The sequence below is a fragment of the Octodon degus genome, unplaced genomic scaffold, assembly GCF_000260255.1.
Source record: "Octodon degus isolate 3935 unplaced genomic scaffold, OctDeg1.0 scaffold00348, whole genome shotgun sequence".
Taxonomy (NCBI): Eukaryota; Metazoa; Chordata; class Mammalia; order Rodentia; family Octodontidae; genus Octodon; species Octodon degus.
Window position 1 is genome coordinate 395,824 of NW_004524924.1, and position 21,057 is coordinate 416,880.

Here is a 21,057-nt window from a genome sequence, read left to right on the forward strand (position 1 = left end):
ATATATATATATATATTAGTACAGGGTCTACAGGGTCTCACCACACAGATTGGATTTATAGTGATCCTCTTGTGTTTTAGCCCCCCAAGTGCTGGGATTACAGGCACAGTACCACACCCAATCTCAATGGAGGCTCAGCACACCCCAGGGGTGGGGCTGGCATGACACACTGGGGATCAAATCCCAGTCTCTGTGTCTGCCTAAGTAAGTGCTTTAATCTGCTGAGCTATCTGGCCAGCCCTGATGGTTCCCCATTTAAACATAAGTTTCCAAACTGTTAAATCAAAACTCACTTATTTATTGCAAAGTACCAATATTGCAATTAAACCTGAATATTGAGGTTTCAGTTAAAAAAGAAAAACTTGACATATTAACATCTTTATCTTAAAAGAAAAACAAATGAAATGCATGCCATAGGTTCACCACCACTGTCCTATAATAACTTGCCTGACATGTACCTACTTCTGTCCTGAAGGTTTAGGAGAGACACCTGGAAAGAATCTGAAACTTGATTTGTTCTGGGTTCCCAAAGATGAGATTTTATACTGCAGCTGCCCCTTGGTTAGTTATGTAAACTTCAACAAATGTTGCAACCGCTTTGGGGCTCAGAGTTTTCAACTGTAAACTGTGAAGAACAGAAAACACACACACACACAAAGCCTTGGCCTTGTGCAAGACAGTCAGTAAATGGTAATATGATTTAAGCAAAAAGTGGGCCATGATTTCATACATAGGTCTTTGATGGGGTTTTTAAAAGGCAGTGGTTTCTATTTAAATCTAATTTTTATTTTTTAAAGAGTAGATTAGAATTAAAACAGGAAAAAATTAAAAGTGATACAGAACCTCACCTACCAAAGTAATATGACTTTCACAGTATTTGTTGTAATACATACAGCTGTCTTCCAACCAGTTATAAATATTGTCAGATATATACATGTAAAATTAAAGAAGTAGTTTTGCCTGTTTAGTTCTTTCTGTAAAGAAAGAGGAGAGTTCACACCTCCAATATTAATCTTAGGTTTATAGAGAAATGTAAGCTGAAAAGAGGGAGTTTCTACCTCCTCCTATTGAGCTTAAGTGTAAATTACAAACTTACTCTCACAAGCTGTTATCTACCTTGAAGTGCTCGTAAATTTCCAGGTATACCCAACTGTGAAAAACCACAGACTGATTAGAAACAGCACTACTACCCTCTGTTCTCCCAGCACTGGAGAGGTCTGGCAAGTGATTCTGCGGCAGACTGGAAAGAGGAGCTTGAACTAAAAGTCAAGGCCTGGTAGCAGTGGTAGCTTTTGCTGTGCAGAGCTTTGTAATTTCATCTGATCCCATTTGCTGATTCTTGGTACTATGTACTGCAAACGTATGCCAATAAAATTTTTTAAATAAAACAAAATCACATTAAAAAAAAGAATATAAGCAGTGATTAAAAAAAGAACATTAGAAATGATACAAGATTTCACTAAACAAGATAATAGGAATTCAACAATGGTTGCTGTATTACATGATGCTATCTTCAAATTAGTTGTTCAAATTACCAGATATAAACATGTAAGATTTGTTTAAAGAAATATGAAACAATAACAAAGAAGTTATAAGAAATTCAAAAGAGGAAATAATATCAGAGAAAAAAAATTAAGCCTTAACTGCTCCTTTTAAAAGACCAGCAGAAATCAACAATATAATTATCCAAATTACTTTTCACATATATCTAAATACATCTTTTTCCTTCTTTCATTTGTCTTTGTCCTATATGTGCACCCATGTTTGTAGCAGTACAATTTGTCTTAGCTAAATCTTGGAAACAACCCAAATGCCCATCAACTGAGGAATGGATAAAAATGATGTGGTATTTTTATACAAAGGAGTATTATTCAACTATAAAAAAAGATAAATTCAAGGTTTTTATAGATAAATGGATGCATCTAGAGACTATATTGGTAAGTGAAATAAATAAGATCCACATGTGCACACATCCTACTATGTCACTAGTGTGAGAACCTGACAGTAATTAAAATCTAAGAGGTACAACAGATACTGTGAGATACCTTTAATTCTTTTAGGAAGATATTAAGAATGGGAATAACCAGGTCAAGTGGATATTCTAGTTTTAAGGGTCTTTAAAAAATAATTCCCCACAGTGATTTCCACAATGATTGTACCAGTCTGTACTCCTAACAGTGGAGAAGGGTTTCTTTCTCCTGATATGGAGATTCTCTCCAGCATTTGTTATTGGTTGACTTCTTGAAGACAGCCTTCGTTCTGTAGTGAGCTGGAAGCTCAGTGTTATTTTAATTTGCATCTGCTGAGTGACCAGTGATGTTGTGCACTTTTCTCATGTATTCATTTGCTATTTACTTTTTCCTCCGAGAAGTGTCTATTGGTTTCAGATGCCTGTTTTTTTTTTTAAGAGAACACGAATTAGAAGGAAAACAGAAAATTACAAATGATACAGAATTTCACTTAACAAAGTAATGAGTTTCATAATATTTATTGTAATACATAATGTTATCTTCCAATGAGTTGTTTATATTACCAGATAAATGCATGTAAAATTGGAAGAAAGAAAAAAAAAGAAAGAAATATATAAGAAATTAAGAAGAGAAAAAGTACAAACAATTTTAAAAAAGGAGACAAAACTAAGTATTAAGATGCCTATTTTTGGACTGGTTGTTTAAATTGGGGAGGTTTGATTTATTTATAATCTAGGTATTATTCCTTTGAGGAATGCAGGATCATACCATTTGCAAATAAAGAAAACTTAAATTTCTCCTTTGCTATCCTTATTCATTTATTTCTTTCTCTTGTCTAATTGCTCTGACTAATCTTTCCAGGGCAGTATTAAATAAAAAAAGTAATTGTGGGCATCTTTTTTTGGTTGCTAGCTTACAGTGAATGCTTTCCGTTTTTGGGCACTCAGTAGGATGTTGACTATTCATTTGTTATACATAGCTTTTATCAGATTGAGTTAAAGAGCAGCTATTCTAATTTTTCCAAGTTTTATTAAATCATGAGTGGATGTTGGGCTTTGTGAAATACTTTACCTGCATCTATTGTGATGATGATTTTTTCCCCCTATGGCTCTGTTAATATGGTGCATTACATTTACTGATTTGGGTATGTTGAACCATCCCTGCTTGCTGAAATAGATCCTGTTTGGTCATCGTGTACAATCTTGACAATTGGCTGTTTTCTACTTGTCAGTATCTTGTTGAGGACATTTGCAGTTGTATTCCTTGGGGAGATTGGCCTGGAGTTCTCTTTTTCAGTCTGTTTCTTTTCTGGGTTTGGTTTCAGTGTAATGCTTGCTTCCAGGAATGAATTTGGGGCATTGCTTTCCTTTCAATTTTATTAAAGAGTTTGAAAAATAGCAGTCTTATGTGTTTTCTAAATTTCTTGGAGAAGTCAATAATGAATGCAAAGGGCCGGCCAAATAGCTCAGCGGATTAAAGCACCTGCAAGCAGGCACAGGTCCAGGGATTTGATCCCCGGGCCTGCCATGCTGGCCCCACCCGGGGGCGTGTTGAGATGGGGATTGAGACTGGGCGTGGTGGCACGCACCTGTAATCTCAGCTCTTGGGAGGCTGTAAACAGGCAGATCACTATGAGTCCAATCTAGCAGTGAGACCCTGAACACCCTGTAGCCCTTTCCCTAAAATACAAAAAAAATAAAAAGCAATGAATCCATCAAGATGGGACTTTTTTGTTGGTAGGGTTTTTTTTGTTGTTGTTTGTTTGTTTTAAGAGAACAGAAAAACAGAAATAGAAATGGTACATAGTTTGACTACACAAAGTAATAGGAAGTCAACAGTGGTTGTTATATTGCACAATGTTGTCTTCAAAATAGTTGTTTAGGATACCATATAGAAGCAAAATTGGTTTTCAAAAGTTATAAGAAATTAAAAAGGAAAAGGAAAACTTTAAGTATTAACTAATCCTTTCAGCAAGCCAGCAGAAATCTGCAGTGCCATTATACAAGCTTTCCTGTATATATACATAAATATGTCTTTTCTCTTCCTTCTTTCTTTCTTCTGTCCTCATCTCAGTTGTTCCTTCCTTTTGAATAGATTCTTTCTCTTTCAGATTTTATTTTCTCTGTCTGGTTCTATTGTCTGATACCTGGTTATTTAGAATTTTTGTATCATCTTGATTCATGTTACAGTGTTATGTATTTAGGAATCTAGATTCTGTGTTTTCCATCTTAGAAAGATCAAGGTTTTCAAACTATGTATTGATCACGATGTCTACTGGTTCTGTTGTGACTGCACGCTTTTCATTATTAATTGCATGAATTTGAGTTTTTTTTCATGAGGTCAGCTAAAGTTCCTTTTATTTACTCTTTCAAAGAACCAACTCTTTGATTAATTGATCCTTTGTATCGCTTTCTTAGTTTCCATTGTATTAATTTCTGCTCTGATTTTTATAATTTCCTCCCTCACACAAACTTTGGGTTTGAGTTGATCTTCTTCTTCTTCTAGAAATTTGAACTTCAATATTAGATTATTTGAACTTGTACTATGCTAGTGTTATGGGAATTCACTAGTATAAATTTCCCTCATAGGACTGCTTTCATTATGTCCTATAAGTCCTGTTATATTTCATTGCCTTTATTGTTCAATTGTAGAAAATGTCTAATTTCTTTTTTAATTTTGTGTGTTTAGGAGGGTTAGTTTTTTTTTTTTTTTTTTTTTTTTTCGTGGAACTGAGGATTGAACTCAGGCCCTTGTGCCTGCCAGGCAAGTGCTTATTCTACTGAGCTATCTCCCCTTCCCCAGGAGAGTGTTTTTAATTTTTGTTTACATTGTTTTTCTGAGTTATCATGCCATTAATTTCCAGTTTCATTGCTTATGATGTGATTATGTTGATGACATTGTTTCAATTTCTTTGTCTTATATTAAGCATATTTTATACTGTAGCATGTGGTCTATTTTGGAAAACATCCCATGTGCACTTGAGATGTGTATTCAGATGAGAAGTGGGACATTCTGTAGACATCCAAATTTTAGTTTAATTCTGAGTTTTCTTTATTATTTTTTGTCTAGTTGATCTGTGTTTTTGACAGTGGGTATTTGTCCCCAACTAGAATTGTGTTAGTGTTTATTTGATTTTTCATGTTGGTCAATATTTGCACTACATAGTTGGGTGCTCTGATATTAGGTGCATATATGTTTAAGATTGTTATTTCTTCCTCCTGGATTGTTCCTTTCACAAAGATGTAGTGATCTTCTTTGTCTCTCTTAATAAATCTTGGTTTGAAATCAACATTGTTTGAAAATAGAATGGCTACCCCTGATATTTTCATGTTTTTGTCACATGGACTACTGCTTTCCACTCTTTGACTTTGTCTAATAATTTCCTTTTAAATTAAATGTGTCCTTTTATGCAACACATTGTTGGATTTTGTTTCTGGTTCCATTCTCAACGTCTGCTTGTTTGATTGGTGAATTGAGACCACTGCACATTCTTGATTATAACTGGTAAGTACTGACTTATCCTTGTGATGTTTTGCAGTTGTTGATGTTCTTTCTTGCCCCATTTACTTGTCCGCCTTGCCTGGTGTTGCTTTCTGTTGAGTTTCATGAAGTTGTGGTCCTTGTTATCTCCTTGCAGAATGTCCACATAACATTTTGGATCACTTTGTTGGGTGTCATGAATTTCTTCAGGTGTTACTTATCATGGAACTATTTCATTTATGTGTCAATTTTGAAAGATCTTTCTGTGGGCACATCAATCTGGGCTTTCTTTTAAAACTTGAAATATTCCACTCCATGCTTTCCTTGACTTCAAGGTTTGTGTTCTATTCTTGTGTTGCATTGGTGGAATTTTGAGTATTACATGCCTTGGTATAACTTTTTTGATGATGGCTAATTGGAGTTCTATATGCTTCACCTAACTGTATGTCAGATTCTTTCTCCATCCTTGAAAAATGTTCTACCATTACTTCTATGAACAATTTTTAATGTGATTTGCACTGTTTTCTGCTTTTTTCATTAGGTGTGATCAATGCTTTTCTTCGCATTATCTAGCAACTGTTCATTTGAGTTCTATTGTAGGCCCTAGCTAGTTTTGAGAAACTTTTCTTTTCATGATCAATAACCTATATTCTATATCTGATATTATGTTCTCACATTAGCTGATTTTGTGTATATGTCAATAGAATTTTAATTCCCTGAGTATTTGCTTGAAACTTCCTCATGAATTCCATTTCTTATCTATGTTGGAAATACATAGTTTTCATCATTTTCTAAACATCTCTACTTTTTATCTGTGTCTTGTCTAGAATCCCTAAGCTTGACCTTCATTATGGTCTCCATCTCTATAGTTTTCTGAGAAATTATTTCAGATTTGATTATTTTCTTGATCCTCATTCATATTCTTGGTTATTTTTGCTGGTACCACTTTAGGGAGTCCAGTAGGTGGCTTTTTGTACAGGGAATCAAACTGAGGACTTTGCCCTTTCTAGGCAGTGCTTGTGCCACTGAGCTGCATCCCCATCCATAGATGGATGGCTTCTGAATTGTTCCACCTCATTGCCTTCTGGGTTTGCATTAAGAAATTTGGACATTTGGAGCAGCATCTTTTTCCATGTTTTCTCATTTAATGCTTTTTAAAATTTATTTCATGGGTTTATGCTTATAAATTGCTTATTGCAGGTAGCTTTAATGCTAGTATTGAGAACCCTTGTAAAAATAACTACTTCTCAGAGATGTCTTCCAGGTGTAGTTGGATTTTTGGTTTTGAGTCCTGTTAAGATCCTACCTCTTCAATTTATTGGGAATGAGAAGTTTCGATGTGTTTGGCCCAGTCATTGGTTTTTTGGCACCATCTGATAATATCATTTATCATCCTTAGGCAATCTCAGTCTTGATTTGCAGGAAGAAGGACTGACTAGCACAATTATATCAACTTGGATAAAGTAATACAATAAGTGATAACAATAGCATCAAACACAGCTTAGAAAATGACAAGCTTTGTTAACCATTAATTTGCCAACTTTAACCGCATGAACCAGATATGTGGTTATATAACAAAAGGTGTAACAAACCATAAAAATGAATAAAATAAATATGCCCTGAATATGGCAATTTTACCCTCATGGGAAACAATTATAAAAGGATTAGGGGGAAAAACAGAAATTGAAGAGGAAGAGATTAGTATCAAGGCTGGGAACAAAGGAAGATTATGTGAACTTTCAGGCCCTGGTAAAGAAGAGAGGAGGGAAAGATAGAAGGTAGAAATAAAAAGAACAAGGGTCAGCATGATAACTCAACAGTCTAGATAGATAGATAGATAGATAGATAGATAGATAGATAGATAGTTGTGTTGAGGGGGTAAATCTTGCATTCAATTACATACCATCATCAAAATTTATTCTTTTATTCAACAACAATAACAATTTAAAACCCAAGACCTTCTCACTAACCTATCCTGAGCCCATGTTTTAATATGACAGAGGGTCTCACTGTGTTGTCCAGGTTGGACTCGAATCCCTGATCTCCCTGATCCAGCTCCCAAGCTGCTGGGACTGCAGGCAGTGCCCCTTACTCAAGCCTATCCAGTTTTACTTTGGAACATGATCAGTGAAATACATCCCCTCCCATGTGTACAGGTAATTTATTAGAGCAGCACATGTCTGTTTCATAATGAATTACAACATATATCCTTCACAAATCTTAAGTTTTTGAAGTCTAGGAATATTTTGTCAGCAGTAGCTTCAGTGTTTAAAGAATATGAATTTTGGCATTAGATAGCTAGCTAGAGAGACAGACAGATAGACAGACAGCAGGTGGTGTATGTTTACAGTACATAATTATTACACTTACTGTGGTGAGTTCTTAAACTCATTCAGTGCTTCTCCATTCTCCTGGCTCTTCCTCCTTCCAACCCTCTCTGTTTCCACCGCCTCCTGTTCTGCTGTCTATTTCCAAAAGCTCCATGTCCATGCTTTCCTCAATCTCTCACTTTTTGAAAATCTTTCCTACTTCTTTTCATTTCTTGCTCCTTTCTCCGTAAGTCAGATGCATGAACTGAAATCATGTTTTCTCTTATGTGAGATACCCAAAGTATAAATAAATAGCAAAATAAAAGATAGATGGGAGGAACTAAGGAGTTTTTGCTTTAAAAAATTGTAACATTGTATTCTTTTAAGACTAGAAGCCTATTTCGGAAAACACCATGAGTTCAATGAGCAAAGCGTCCATATTTGTTCACTGTATTTTAAAAACAGATCCTTGACATTTTAGGTACAAAGGCAGAAGGAACTTCAGGGGGCTGTGACCTTGAATTTCTCAGGGCCCAACTCTCAGAAAGAATGTGTTCTTCTCTTTTGTGGCTACCATTGCTGTTGCAAAATTCTTAGTATTTCTGTGCTGGAGCTTTGGTTGAAATCCACAGGGATGTGACACGTGGCCGAGTGGCAGCAGTGGCGGGCTCGCTCTCTTCTGCAGACCCAGCAGAAAGCACGGAGCCCAACCAGCTGTGTCGGCAGCATCTAACTCAGAAAGCTGGTTTACTGTGTATCCCCAAGTCAAGGCTAGACCCAGGCTAGCAAGTGGCAGTGACAGCTGCAGACACTGTAACAGCAGTGACTGTGGGGGCGGGACATGGCTCCCTAGCCAACAGCGCTAGCCCCTACGAGGCTAGTCTATCGGCCAGACACCACCGGAATTCCATCCTGTCAGCAGCTGCCCAGGTACCACCCCTCTTGCCTAGGTTCCATGACAGTGCCTGCAGCACTCAGGTGTAACATTGATCAATAAATTATCATAAAGTAGCAGCACTTACATGCAGACTACACTAAACAATGCAGAACTGGAAGTTTTCTGTTAGCCATGCTCACTTTAAAATGTACTGCACCAACACACATACACACAAAATCTACAAGAAAAACAAATTCACCTTTAGGATCATCTTATTTTGTAGAAAATAATGATTTTTCACTCTGTGATGCTTTAAATGAACCAGTTATTACAAAGGAAGATAGTTTTGGAAATTAAATTTTTCTTATAATTGAAAGAACAATAGAATTCATAAACAGGCATTTTCAATATAAACACACCATGAAACCATTAATGTCTTACATAACCTCTACAGGTTATGGAAAATGTCAGAGAAAACATTAACATATCACTGCATATATTTACATTAAGCATGAAATTCAATACAAAAGCAATGCAAATGATCATTGTGTAATAAAACTGCATAGAACTTACAAATGAGTATGCTGAAGTAGCTCAACTATGAATGAGGTTGGTGTGTTTTTTCCATTTCAACTTTCTGGACTGATGTACTGATCCTGCCACTGGGGAGGCTCACTAAGGACTGCAAGATCTCGCTAGCATTGCTTGCACTTGTAATCGATTCTACAACAATCTCAAAATTTAAAGGGTGCAATTAAAAATCAAATGCAGACATTTATGTGTCTGATTTCTACTGCAGTGAACCCTAATGGAGAACTTATTCCCACAAGAACCATCAGCTCAGCTCTGGATGTACTACAATATATGTTTCAAAGTAATTTATCCCAATGTTGTCATAGCCTATAAATCACTCTTAACATTGCCAGTACCAGTTGCAACCACAGAAAGATCTGTCTCAAAATTTAAAAATACTAAAAATTACTTGTGATCTAATGTTAGCCAAAAGGAACTGATGTCCCTATCAATTTTATCACTGAAAATGAGTTATTAATTTTATACATTTTAATGACCTAAGAAATGAAGTTGCAGAAAAATGAACCAGAAATTTATTATAAATTAAGATTTCACATAATATATTATTTATTATATATCTTCCTGGTCAAAGGCCTGACTATTTGAAATGTAAATGTTGAAAAAAAAAAGGAGTAGCTGTCCACTGATGATTATTTATTATATAATGTATAATTCTGACACAAAAGTGTTATATGTTTATAATTTGTAAATTGTGTTGTTACTCAGCTAGTGGGGAGGTAGAGGCTGTTTTTGTAGGCTGCAGTGGGGCCATTTAGCCAGCCCGACTCTGAGGTCACTTGGCTGTCCACTCTTCTCCCCACAACGCTTGTTCAATCCTGAAGCTCTTGCCAGTGCTCTGAAGGCTGGATGTAGAGCACTGGTCTTCCTGCTTCTCCTAGCATGGCCACAGCAAATAAATTTCTTCATTTCCCATCAACAGTTATGTCTCTTATTGGACTCTCAAGGTGACAGGTGGCAGAGCCTGGTCAGTTGGTTCCCAGCCCCCCACGTGAAACCTCTGGCTTTCGACTCTTGAAACAGTCATCATTACTGTTACCTCATTTTTGTCAGTAATAAGATATTTGAAAGAAAAAAGTTTATATTTTATAATTTCTAACAGCATTCTTCCTGAGTTTTAAATCAACAGACCTATATTGTTTTTTAGTACTTGTTCTCATATATTATGCAAGTACTAGACTATAGAATATGACCTAAATTAATTTTTAATTTATTTATAACTTATCAAAAGGAAAATAAATTTATTTTGGTAGAATGGAAGTTGGAATAAAATTTTGAAATGGTCTCTGAAATTATAACTAATCTCAGAACTCAACTTTCTTTTTTGAAAGAATGTTCAACAAGATGTTCTTTTGTCTTTTTCATTTTACTTTATTATTTTATAAGAAGTCAACAAAATTCACACAACTTGAGCTGTAATATTTGATTTCTAAGACATATTGCCTGAGGCAAGCCTTTAAGGCAATCTTTTCATTTACTGGACTGAATTTCCAAAATATGCTTTTGTTTTTCATCACAAATGAGAAAATGATTAAGGACTCTACATATCTATTACTTTTCAAATCTATAAAATGGAGATTTGATTTAAAAAAATCTATGCCTTGGCCCATACGCTTCACACTGAGCAACTGCATTTCTCAGCTTGCTACTACAGAGTGGTCAGATTTCCTTCAAACTTCAGAGTGATTAAAGCGAGCCAATCAGCATTCATTCTTGGCATTGTATCTGGCTTACTCCACTGCCTGCAAAAGAATTCTACATGTGAAATCAATGAACTTAACTTTGACAGGGATGCGCACGCTAACAGTGCACTGTTGCTACTTTGTCATGCTAAAAGAGGTTTGAAGAAATCCAGTCATTTGATTAGCAATCATAGAAAGGGTCACAAATGAAGGATCTCCTGGAAGGATTTCCGTCCATCAGTATCATTGCGTAGTGCTTTAGTGTGCAAGTCATCTCTCTTTTCCTAGTATTCTAATGTTCTGCTCTGTTTTTTCTACCATGCTCCAGAATGTTTCATGGGGACAGCAATATTCCTACGCGCTCTTCAAAGCCATGAGCCACATGCTGTGCATTGGGTATGGGGCCCAAGCCCCCGTCAGCATGTCTGACCTCTGGATCACTATGCTGAGCATGATCGTGGGCGCCACCTGCTATGCCATGTTCGTCGGCCACGCCACAGCTCTAATCCAGTCACTGGACTCTTCCCGGCGGCAGTACCAAGAGAAGGTATTTCATTTCTCTTATCTCTGCCAGTTTATAAGTAGAATTTATTGCCTTCAACCTAGCTTCCTGTATAAAAAATATGCTTTGAAACTTTTAAGGTAGGAAAACACTATCTGTGGTGATACTTTGAGGTTTCTTCAAAATAATCCTATGACTTTTACTTCATTTTAGTTTCTCTTCAATAATGGATTTTATAAAATCTAATTTTGTCTTGATGTGCAATGTGTCAAAGCACACGAAGCTCATGCAAGCAATCACTGAGGGAGGCGCACGTGCGCATGGTCCCCTTGAGGATTTTCCTCTATGTTTATCATCAGTGTTCATGTTTTGTTGTCCTCCAACAGACATGCATTCTCTAGTGTACATCAGAAATATTTCGGCTGAGAAAATGGAGCCGAGCAGCTGTCACACTTGCCCCTCTGTGCCTCTCTTCATGTTCCAGTTGCATACCTGGCTGGGCATGCGCTGCGTTACAGCGAGATAAATCAGCACACTAACCTTAACAATGTGTGTTGACAGGTCAGCTGTGCATTATTACAGAGAATGTATAAATGAAAATATTTGATGCTCTAAACTTTTCTCAGAAGAGAGACAAAAACAAGTTTCAGCAATGATTTATTCATTGCATTTAAAAATATGCATAAATTTGTTGGCTGGTGCTAAGCATTTGGTAGCTGGACATGGCTAATATTCCTGCACAATCATCAGTTACTGTCTGAGAAGTCAGAAATTTCCAACTTGGAGAAAGGATGTACATACCGGTACTGTTCTTCATGACCATACAGGTAGCTATTATGCATCCTTGCAAAGGGTGATCCTGAAAACAATGGTTCACATGGGCCCAGATGCCTCTGGTACGTGCTAACAACTTAGATTCAATTATTTTTGAAAGAACTGAGTATCATTTCCAGTTGTTGTTTTGTTGACAGTACTGTGATCACACAAGAGGAGAAAGGGACCTTACATATTTTATTTTCCTTGAAAGTAATTCTACCACTACCGTCACGCTAAGCAAATCGGTGTCTTTTTGTTGAAATAATGAAAAGATCTACCACCCAAATTGCCTTGTGGATCATTGTCAAAGTAAAGTCTGCAATTAAATTGTGAAGACTAAAGCATATAATAACGGAGAAGAGACTTTACAGGCCGTCTGCCTAGAAACTTAGGGTCCTGGGATGGGGCCTAGCATGCTAGCACAGCACGGTGCATCTAAGTTTCTTGTGCTTTCTTGCTTTCCCCTTTCAGTTGCACTAAATGAAAATGCTTCTTTCATGTCAATTTCACCTGCATATTGTTATATATTTTCTTAAAAACAAGTAAGTCTTTTATTTCCAGGACTGCATTTATTAGCACTATGCTTTGCAGTAAATGAATTCACATTATTTTATGGTTTTGGTTTGCCATAGAGAAACTAGGCTTAACGTGGAAAAACAATTTATTTAACTATGTATTCATGGACATTTATATGGAAAGATGTGAGGGTGGTTGCTGTAATTTATGTTATCCAGTTCTTGACCTTATAATTGTTTGATAGAGGGACAGGACACTGGGGTAATCTTTCAATTTTTGATATTCACAGCAATTTAACAAGGAGCAGTTAAGATATATATATATATATATATATATATATATATATATATATAGCCTCAGTTCACAAACTTGAGGGTTTTTTTGGGGGGGTACAGGGGATAGAACTCAGGACCTTGAGCTTGTGAAGCAGGTACTTTTTCCACTGAGCTATATCCTTGGCCCCATGAACTTGATTTGTTTCACAATGCAAAGTTGGGTAAGAATAAAATCAAATTCAATAGTCAAGATTCATTGTTGACCTTACAGGAAAATTTGATTCAGTTCACATCCAGTTTGGTTGATGACCAGGACTGTGGAAAGAACTGAGTTCATTAACCAAGGCACCAATCACTATATATAATACACATATATTTATAAACATGTGATCAGAAAATCTGCAATCAGCTACAGCTATCTGTAGGAAAGAGGGAGACAGAAGATTTAGGTGGAAAGCTATTGGCCTGAAAGCTGTGGAGGTGGAGAAATTATCAGAATTTCTTGGGAAACTCAGTTCTTTAAATGTGGTATGGAGTGCTTGAAAAATACTGAATAGGCAACACAAAATATTCTCCATCATTTTCAATGAAGACAATTTATATAAAATGGATTTGAATCCATGTATCATAAACTATAATTCATTTTTTGCAGTTGAATATTTTTAAAAAGAATGCATGGAATAAGATAGTAACTTGTGAATTTAGAAATGAAATATAATGATGGTGTAAATTTTTTAAAAAGTGAAAATTTTCTGAGCTACAAAAGAAGAAAGTATACTTCATGAAATATTTTTAACTTTTTCTGAAAACAGCAATATTTTGCTTAAATGGTGTGAATATATATTCAGATGATAATATAAATGATTATATTCCACATTCTTTATTTAGCTTTGCTAGGTAAAATTATCTTAGAATAATATATTCACTGAAAAAACATTTATTGCTATCCTACTTCACTAAATTAATATTAAAATTGATAAGTTAAAATTTTGAAAGTTACTTATGCAATTGAGGGAAAATTCTATTAAAATGTTCAATGAACATTTATGGCCTTCCATTTTAATATTATAGTTCTATAAGAATACTAAAAAAGGAACCAATAGAGCTGTCAAATGATGCAAATAGATTTATTTCAGTACTGGAGATTAAACCCATTGGACTACATCCCTAACCCATTTATATGTTTTCTTTACTTGTTTTGATTTTGAGGCAAGTTTTTCTGTCCCTGAGTTGCCCCAGGGGCCTTGAACTCAGGCCCTCCACTCTCAGCCTCTCAGTACCCTGAGAGGGGTTACAGGTATGGCACCACTGCAATGGACTTCATGGTAATATATGCTTTATATTTTGTTTGTAAGCACTTAGTTGATCATTAGTGGACTGAGTCATCTTTTAGTTATTTGCAGAGATATCATCTGTGTTTGGAGCTGAGATTGGTCGGTCAACGACTCCTCAAATTAACACCCTGAACCTAGCAGGGAAACAGCACAGGGAAAGTGATGCAGAGCTGTAAGGGTGTTAATGGCATGGAAAGGCATGAGCAGGAGGATCAGTAAGAAAAACTAGAGAAGGGCCAGCAAGATAGCTCACCAGGTTAAGCACCTGCCTAGGCAAGCACAGTGACTGGGGCTCAATCCCCAGCACCACATGCTGTGCTGGCCTCACCCCCATGCGTGCTGAGTCAGCCACAGAGATCCAGCATGGTGCTGCATGCTTGTAATCCCAGTGCTGGGCAAGATGAGACAGGAGGATCAAGGGAAGAGGAAAGGAAGGGCCAGAAAGAAATTAGACTCTACAAGCAAGAGAAAGAACAGAAAAATAAATGATACATGTAATGTTCAGCAAAGAAGATGTCAGGATGACTGCAGAACAGCACCTGGCCCCTCCCCACGGCCGGTGCGAGCTCCGAAGGAAGGCCTGCCTCTCCTCACCTGTGCTGCCCCAAGTCTGGCCAACTCATAAATGTGCTCTTACTCAAATGAGAGCTCTTCATTTGGGTGCCAGGCAGATTACAGAGTGGAGCTGGCCCTAAAGGCCAGAAATGAAGACCCTCTTAAGACTGTGCTCAGGATAGAGAGTGACACTACTGAATGGCTCCAATGGGTCTGAGCAGAATATGATAATTATGCATCTTTTTTAGTTTGTTCAATTTATTTTATTTTTTTATCACAGTCACCATTTAATTTTTCAAGACTTTTCTCTCAATTTTAAAAGAATGAATAAACAACAATTTTCATAATCATTGCAATATACTTTTAAGATAATTATTTTTAAGGGGTGAAAGGGTGGAAGCCTTAATTGCTTGATTTTTTTTGGAATACTTTGTTCCCTGAGAGGATGACTCATCTTTCTCTGCTTCTTGGCAAAAATACGTAGCCTTCTAATTATGCAAGCCCCGAGAAGTTAGATGTTGGGAAAATCACAATATTTAAAAATTTAGATTTGCAAATCTATTCTTTTATAATTCAGACAGCTAGCTTCCAAACTTTCAAAATTTAATAAAGTATTGTTTATACAATCACAGCAGTCATCATTTCTATTAGCAGTCTGAAAAGTCTAGCATGAGGAATGCTAGCAGTCATGTCTTATACAAACATTATGAAATAACGTTTCTTTAGAGCTTGGTTTTAGATATTAACTGGAATAGATGCACAAAACAGTAAAAAATTAGTACTTTCAATAGGAATCTGAATGTGGCTCACCAGAATTGGAATACACCTATATTTTTAATTATTAAATCACAATTGAGATAATTAATGTTGCATAGACAACACTGATAGCAGCATTTTCTTAGCTTATAAGCCTCCAGATTAAAATTTTGAATTTTCTAATACTAGTAAGACAATTTTTCTATTTATATATTTTTATTTTTATTTTCTCTAATTCACATTTTACAATTAAAAACCTAGATTTCAGATAGGATAAACATATTTGGGCCGGGGAGATGGTTCAGTGGAATAAGCGCTTCCCTGGCAAGCACAAGGGCCTGAGTTCAATCCCCAGTGCCACCAAAAACAATATATATATCTATCTATATATCTATATATATATATATATATATATATGCATTTAATATCCATATATCTTATGAGTACAGTGGCCAAGAGTTAACACAGCAGTTTTACTTCTTTTTTCACAACTTTTACAGCAAAACCATCCTGCTCTAACAGGGAGGTAGAATTATTATTCAAATATTTTGTCATTTGTAACAGGAATTTTATCTAAAAAAATTCCAAATTTCTGATGAACAGCACAGGGAAATTCTTTCCTGGCCTGGGAGTTCTGTTTAGTAAAGTAAGGTAGTATGTCAGACATACACAAACATAAGCGCCATTTTACTTAAAAGTTACAATTTTCAGTACTCTTTGGATGCTTTTGGCTGCATAAATTGTTTTCACTTTGGAAAATTAATTTTCATGAGATTCACTGCCTAAAAATAGTGCCCCACAGATTCCACATTTTTCTAAAGTTTGCTTTGCTGTATTTAATGTACCAGCACTCAGACACCTGTGGGAGATTTTAGCATCTGCTTTCATCCCTCCCTGGGATGAGACTACCTGGCTGACTTGAAAGGAAAGGGGCTTGGATTAAAGCAATTCTATAAAACATTTAAGTCTGCAAAGTTCTAAAGGGACACAGGAGGGCATAATATGCCTGTTAAGCTTTTATCATTAGAGTTGCTCAGGCAAACTCTCAGATGAGGTAGTTTTCTACCAGGAGCTTGAGACATTAAAGAACAAATGCATTATAAAACCTTCCCCAGCACATGGAGCATCTCACTGTTTTTGAGCGTACATAAGTACAATCAATTCCGTGGATCTTTGTCATCAATATTTCATTTTCCTGGAACAGAAGAGTGTGTAAATATTGCCTTGCCTTACAAAGGAAACAAGGAGACTGGCTGAAGGAACTTGAGCTTTGCTGGCATTACCTCAAGAGAACTTGTTAGTCAGTGAGGGACCGTGACAGCATTTTATATTTGGCCATGGAATCTGAACGTAGTTTTGTATTTTGAAATTATCTACTTAGGTTTTAAAGTTACAATTGTTACATATTTAGAGAAAAGTAGAAAAAGTTCTGATGAGTTTAGACAAGATAAGGTGAGGCAGCAATAAAACCTAGGAAAAGTGACCTGGCTCGGTATCCTGTACCGGATTTTGTACAGATTTATTTTCCATGCCATTGGTAGACCACCCAGCTGGTATAGTGGGAAGTCCACGGTGTTCAGCACCAAGCCGAGATGAGGCTGGATCCTGTACCTGTTTCATCCTACCTGTACGGCTGCAGCATTAAATAATACTTTTGAGAATGATTTTCTTCATTTATAGCAATGAAATGAATTAGTCTTTCCTGATAAATTTTACAAATCAATTGACATCATCATCAAAGTGCCTAGATAACTTTTCCCTTTAATTCTGTGTCCAATTTCTGATGACCATTTCTTTGTAATGTTTAATTCACCTTTATAGAGAAGATATAGCAAAAAGTAGAATATTTTTTCTCTCGGCCTTTTGTTTCCATAGTACAGGAGGGCAGTCTAGGATCTATTTCTGTATAATAGCTTACCTGGGATTTCCCTATTTTATAAAGCCAGTTTCTGCTAGTTCTGAGAATTTCACAGGTTCTCAGAAATTTTTACATTATTTTCAGAAGTATCCTATTTTATAGCATATAGACCTTACTAAAATATCTCATAAGAGGCTATGTTCTTTATCTCTGTAGCGGCTCATCCTATAATTATTGAGTCTTATCTATGTTAATTTTAATAAACTGTATGAAACATAGCCTTACTGTTCTGGAAGGAAAACACAGATCCAGTGCAGCTAAAGACAGGTGCTGGTAACTACTCTGCTCGCAGCGTCCTCCTCTGACAGGGCCACGTTCTCTGCAAAAGGAATGGCACTATTTTTCTAGTTATATAGAAAGTAAAGGAATTAGCTGCACTTGTAACCAGTTATAGGATGTCTTCATCTCAGTCTCGAGACATTGCCTGTTATGTCAGAAAGAAATGCATCTTCTCATATGCCGTGACTGTGCTGGTACAGCACCGGAGACAACTAACGTACACAAAGAGAGGGCGAGCGCGCGCCACGCCTTCAGGGCGCAGTCAGCGCCAGCCGGACCGTGTTTGGGACTGGGGCAGCCAGCGCACTAACACGGGCGCGTGCGGACTGGAAGCTGAGGTGGGAGCGTGCGGACCGGAAGCTGAGGTGGGAGTGTGTGGACCGGAAGCTGTAGTGGGCGCGGACCGGAAGCTCAGGTGGGCGCGTGCGGACCGGAAGCTGAGGTGGGAGCGTGCGGACCGGAAGCTGAGGTGGGTGCGTGTGGACCGGAAGCTGAGGTGGGCGCCTGCGGACCGGAAGCTGAGGTGGGAGTGTGTGGACCGGAAGCTGTGGTGGGCGCGGACCGGAAGCTCAGGTGGGCGCGTGCAGACCGGAAGCTGAGGTGGGAATGTGTGGACTGGAAGCTGAGGTGGGAGTGTGTGGACTGGAAGCTGAGGTGGGAGTGTGTGGACCGGAAGCTGTGGTGGGCACGGACCGGAAGCTCAGGTGGGCGCGTGCGGACCGGAAGCTGAGGTGGGAGTGTGCGGACCGGAAGCACTGGGCCTTAACTTGGAAGTGAAAAGCCAGGGAGCAGGCTGAGGCCGCCTTCGTGCTGAGGGAGTGCAGCCCTGGTGTGAAGAGCTTCGCTAGGGCCTGTCTCTTCTAGACTCGACCACGTACCAAAACTGCCGCCATAGCCGACATTTTACCCAATGGGCACCGGTAGGACATTCAGCAGAGGCCAAAACGCGCCCTCCTGAGGGCCCAGCCAGTGAAGGAGGGGTAGCAGGCTAACCAGGGCGCGCCATGTCGGAGCAAGTGGTGCGTGTTCTCTCGGGTATCAGGGGTGGAAAATCGATTCTTTTTCCTGTGTGTGTGTCTAACATTCCATTTACCATTTTAACCATATTCTGGTGAAAAAGTGACTATCACAAGCATGTCCAATAACCAGTAACTCTAGCATTCAGAACACTAATGTACCTATAATTTAAACTTCAGTATGACTTAAATTCTTCCAGAATACTTTTCACTGTACATCTTCATTGACTGTTCAGAGGATAGCTTCATATATTCTTTGAGTTTATTCTTTCATAATGTTTTTTACTGAACAAATACGATTATATCTTCATATCTTTCATCTAACTACCATTCCTTGTTGTGATACGTACCGATCACCACAATCCATTTCCAGAGCGTTTTCATCAACTCAAACAAAAAGTACATTATCCATTAAACAGTAACTCCTCCTCGTTCTTTTTTTTTTAGCTTTTAACTTCTTTTCTTTTTTCTTTTTTTTTTTTTTTTTTTGGTGGAACGTGGGGGGGGGGGCAGGGAGGAACCAAAAAGGAGGAACCAGGGATTGAACTCAGGCCCTTGGGCTTGCCAGGCAAGTGCTTATTCTACTGAGCTATCTCCCCGGCCCTTCATCCTCATTCTTGAGCTTTATTATTAATTTTTAAATGGTTCTTATGTTTCTGCAACCAAGTAGTAGTTAAATATATTGGCAGATGTATCCAGAAACCTGAGGTTGTGTTCTAAGGTGTTACTTCAGTTTCTTATTATAGTTCTAAAAGTACTAGTTAATTTTTTATGGAAATTACATCTTCCTACTCTGCTAAAGACATATACATTGGGAAAACTAAAACTTGTGTTGATATTTGGATACTAAATTTATTGAGACGTCTGAGATGAATACAAGTTACCTTTGGCCTCTATAAATACCAGAGATTCTGTAAGTGGTGGCTGTTAGCTACTAGAATTTACTAGTATAGCAAACTCCTGAAATGTGTGTACATTTATGGGCAGATTGTATATATACGTGTGTTTGTGTTAATAATTTTTATTTGTATTGTTTTCTAGAAAAACAAATAACAATTGGAGTTTCATTATGTGTTCATGGTAATGGGGAGATACATCATTGCTTTGATTCATTATAGAGATATAAGATTATCAGTTCTTTATAGTAGAATATCAAACTTTATCCAAGCCAGTCCTTTCCCTTTCTTTCATGTGGGCTTAAACCTAAAAAAAAAAAAAAAAACTACATGTAAGTTTTACTTTCTAAAAAAGAATACTTCTCAGACACAAAATTCAGAAACCATGTACATAAAATTTTTTTAAGTAATTTTTCAGATTTAAAGGAAGGTATCATAAAAACACACATGAAAGGAAAAGCAAATGCTAGTCATCTATAAAACTTAGCAGTCAAGTGCAGGGGCCAGAGTTCAATCCCCGGTTCTGCAAAAAAACAAAACAAAGAATAAAAAACTTAGCAGAGAGTGGATGGGCACGTGCATAGACAGCTGTCGGCCACTGGTACACACAGGAGGTCAGAAGGTGTTGCGGTACCACCTCAGTTCCAGTTAGAATGGAATGCAGATGGCGATTTCAGGAGGAGCTGTGCTTCCTCTAGGCTTGTTTTCAAAAGGCCTCTTTCTGAAATGTTGTAAAGAAAACTGATGCTCTTATTTATTATTATAGTTAACAGAAATATAAAACTATGCTAAAGAATTAGTGAGCACCAAAGAAGAATAAAATATCCTGAATAGTGTGGTGCCATGGGGACACTGAAAACGACTTCCTGTTAAGGATTAAAGACCTGGCTTCATTTCTGACACTTGCTAACCAGATATAAAATTTGTGAAAATAGATTTGCCGCTCTAGGCTTTTTTCTAGCCCAGAAATGAGTTGATTGGAAACTATTAGTTCTGTGGTGCCCTCCAGCTCTGAATATCTTCTTTTTATACTAAATATATGTTAATAGCCCTTGGTGATCCAAAAGCACTTTAAAAGTCTTCTGGGTTACTTTATGTGCATAATTCATTATTGTATAGTACTGATTTTGGATCTAGAGTAAGGAGATCACCTTTAAAAATTACCTTACTGCTTTTCTTCTGTATAAATGACTTTCAGGGCTTATAATAGTAATTATTTCTAAAATTAAATGTCATCCTTATATACAGCTCTCTTGAGGGTTTTCTTCCACTAGCTTTAGTTTTA

The 21,057-nt window shown here is 37.1% G+C and overlaps 1 protein-coding gene across 1 annotated transcript in view; it reads left to right on the forward strand.

Annotated features, from left to right (window-relative positions):
- LOC101580344 (potassium/sodium hyperpolarization-activated cyclic nucleotide-gated channel 1) overlaps nt 1-21,057 on the forward strand; it is a 375,264-nt gene that overhangs the window by 251,265 nt on the left and 102,942 nt on the right. Inside the window, exon 4 of the mRNA XM_004648037.1 lies at nt 11,238-11,456. Within this exon, the coding sequence (XP_004648094.1) occupies nt 11,238-11,456 (219 nt within the window). The remainder of the gene's footprint in view (nt 1-11,237; nt 11,457-21,057) is intronic.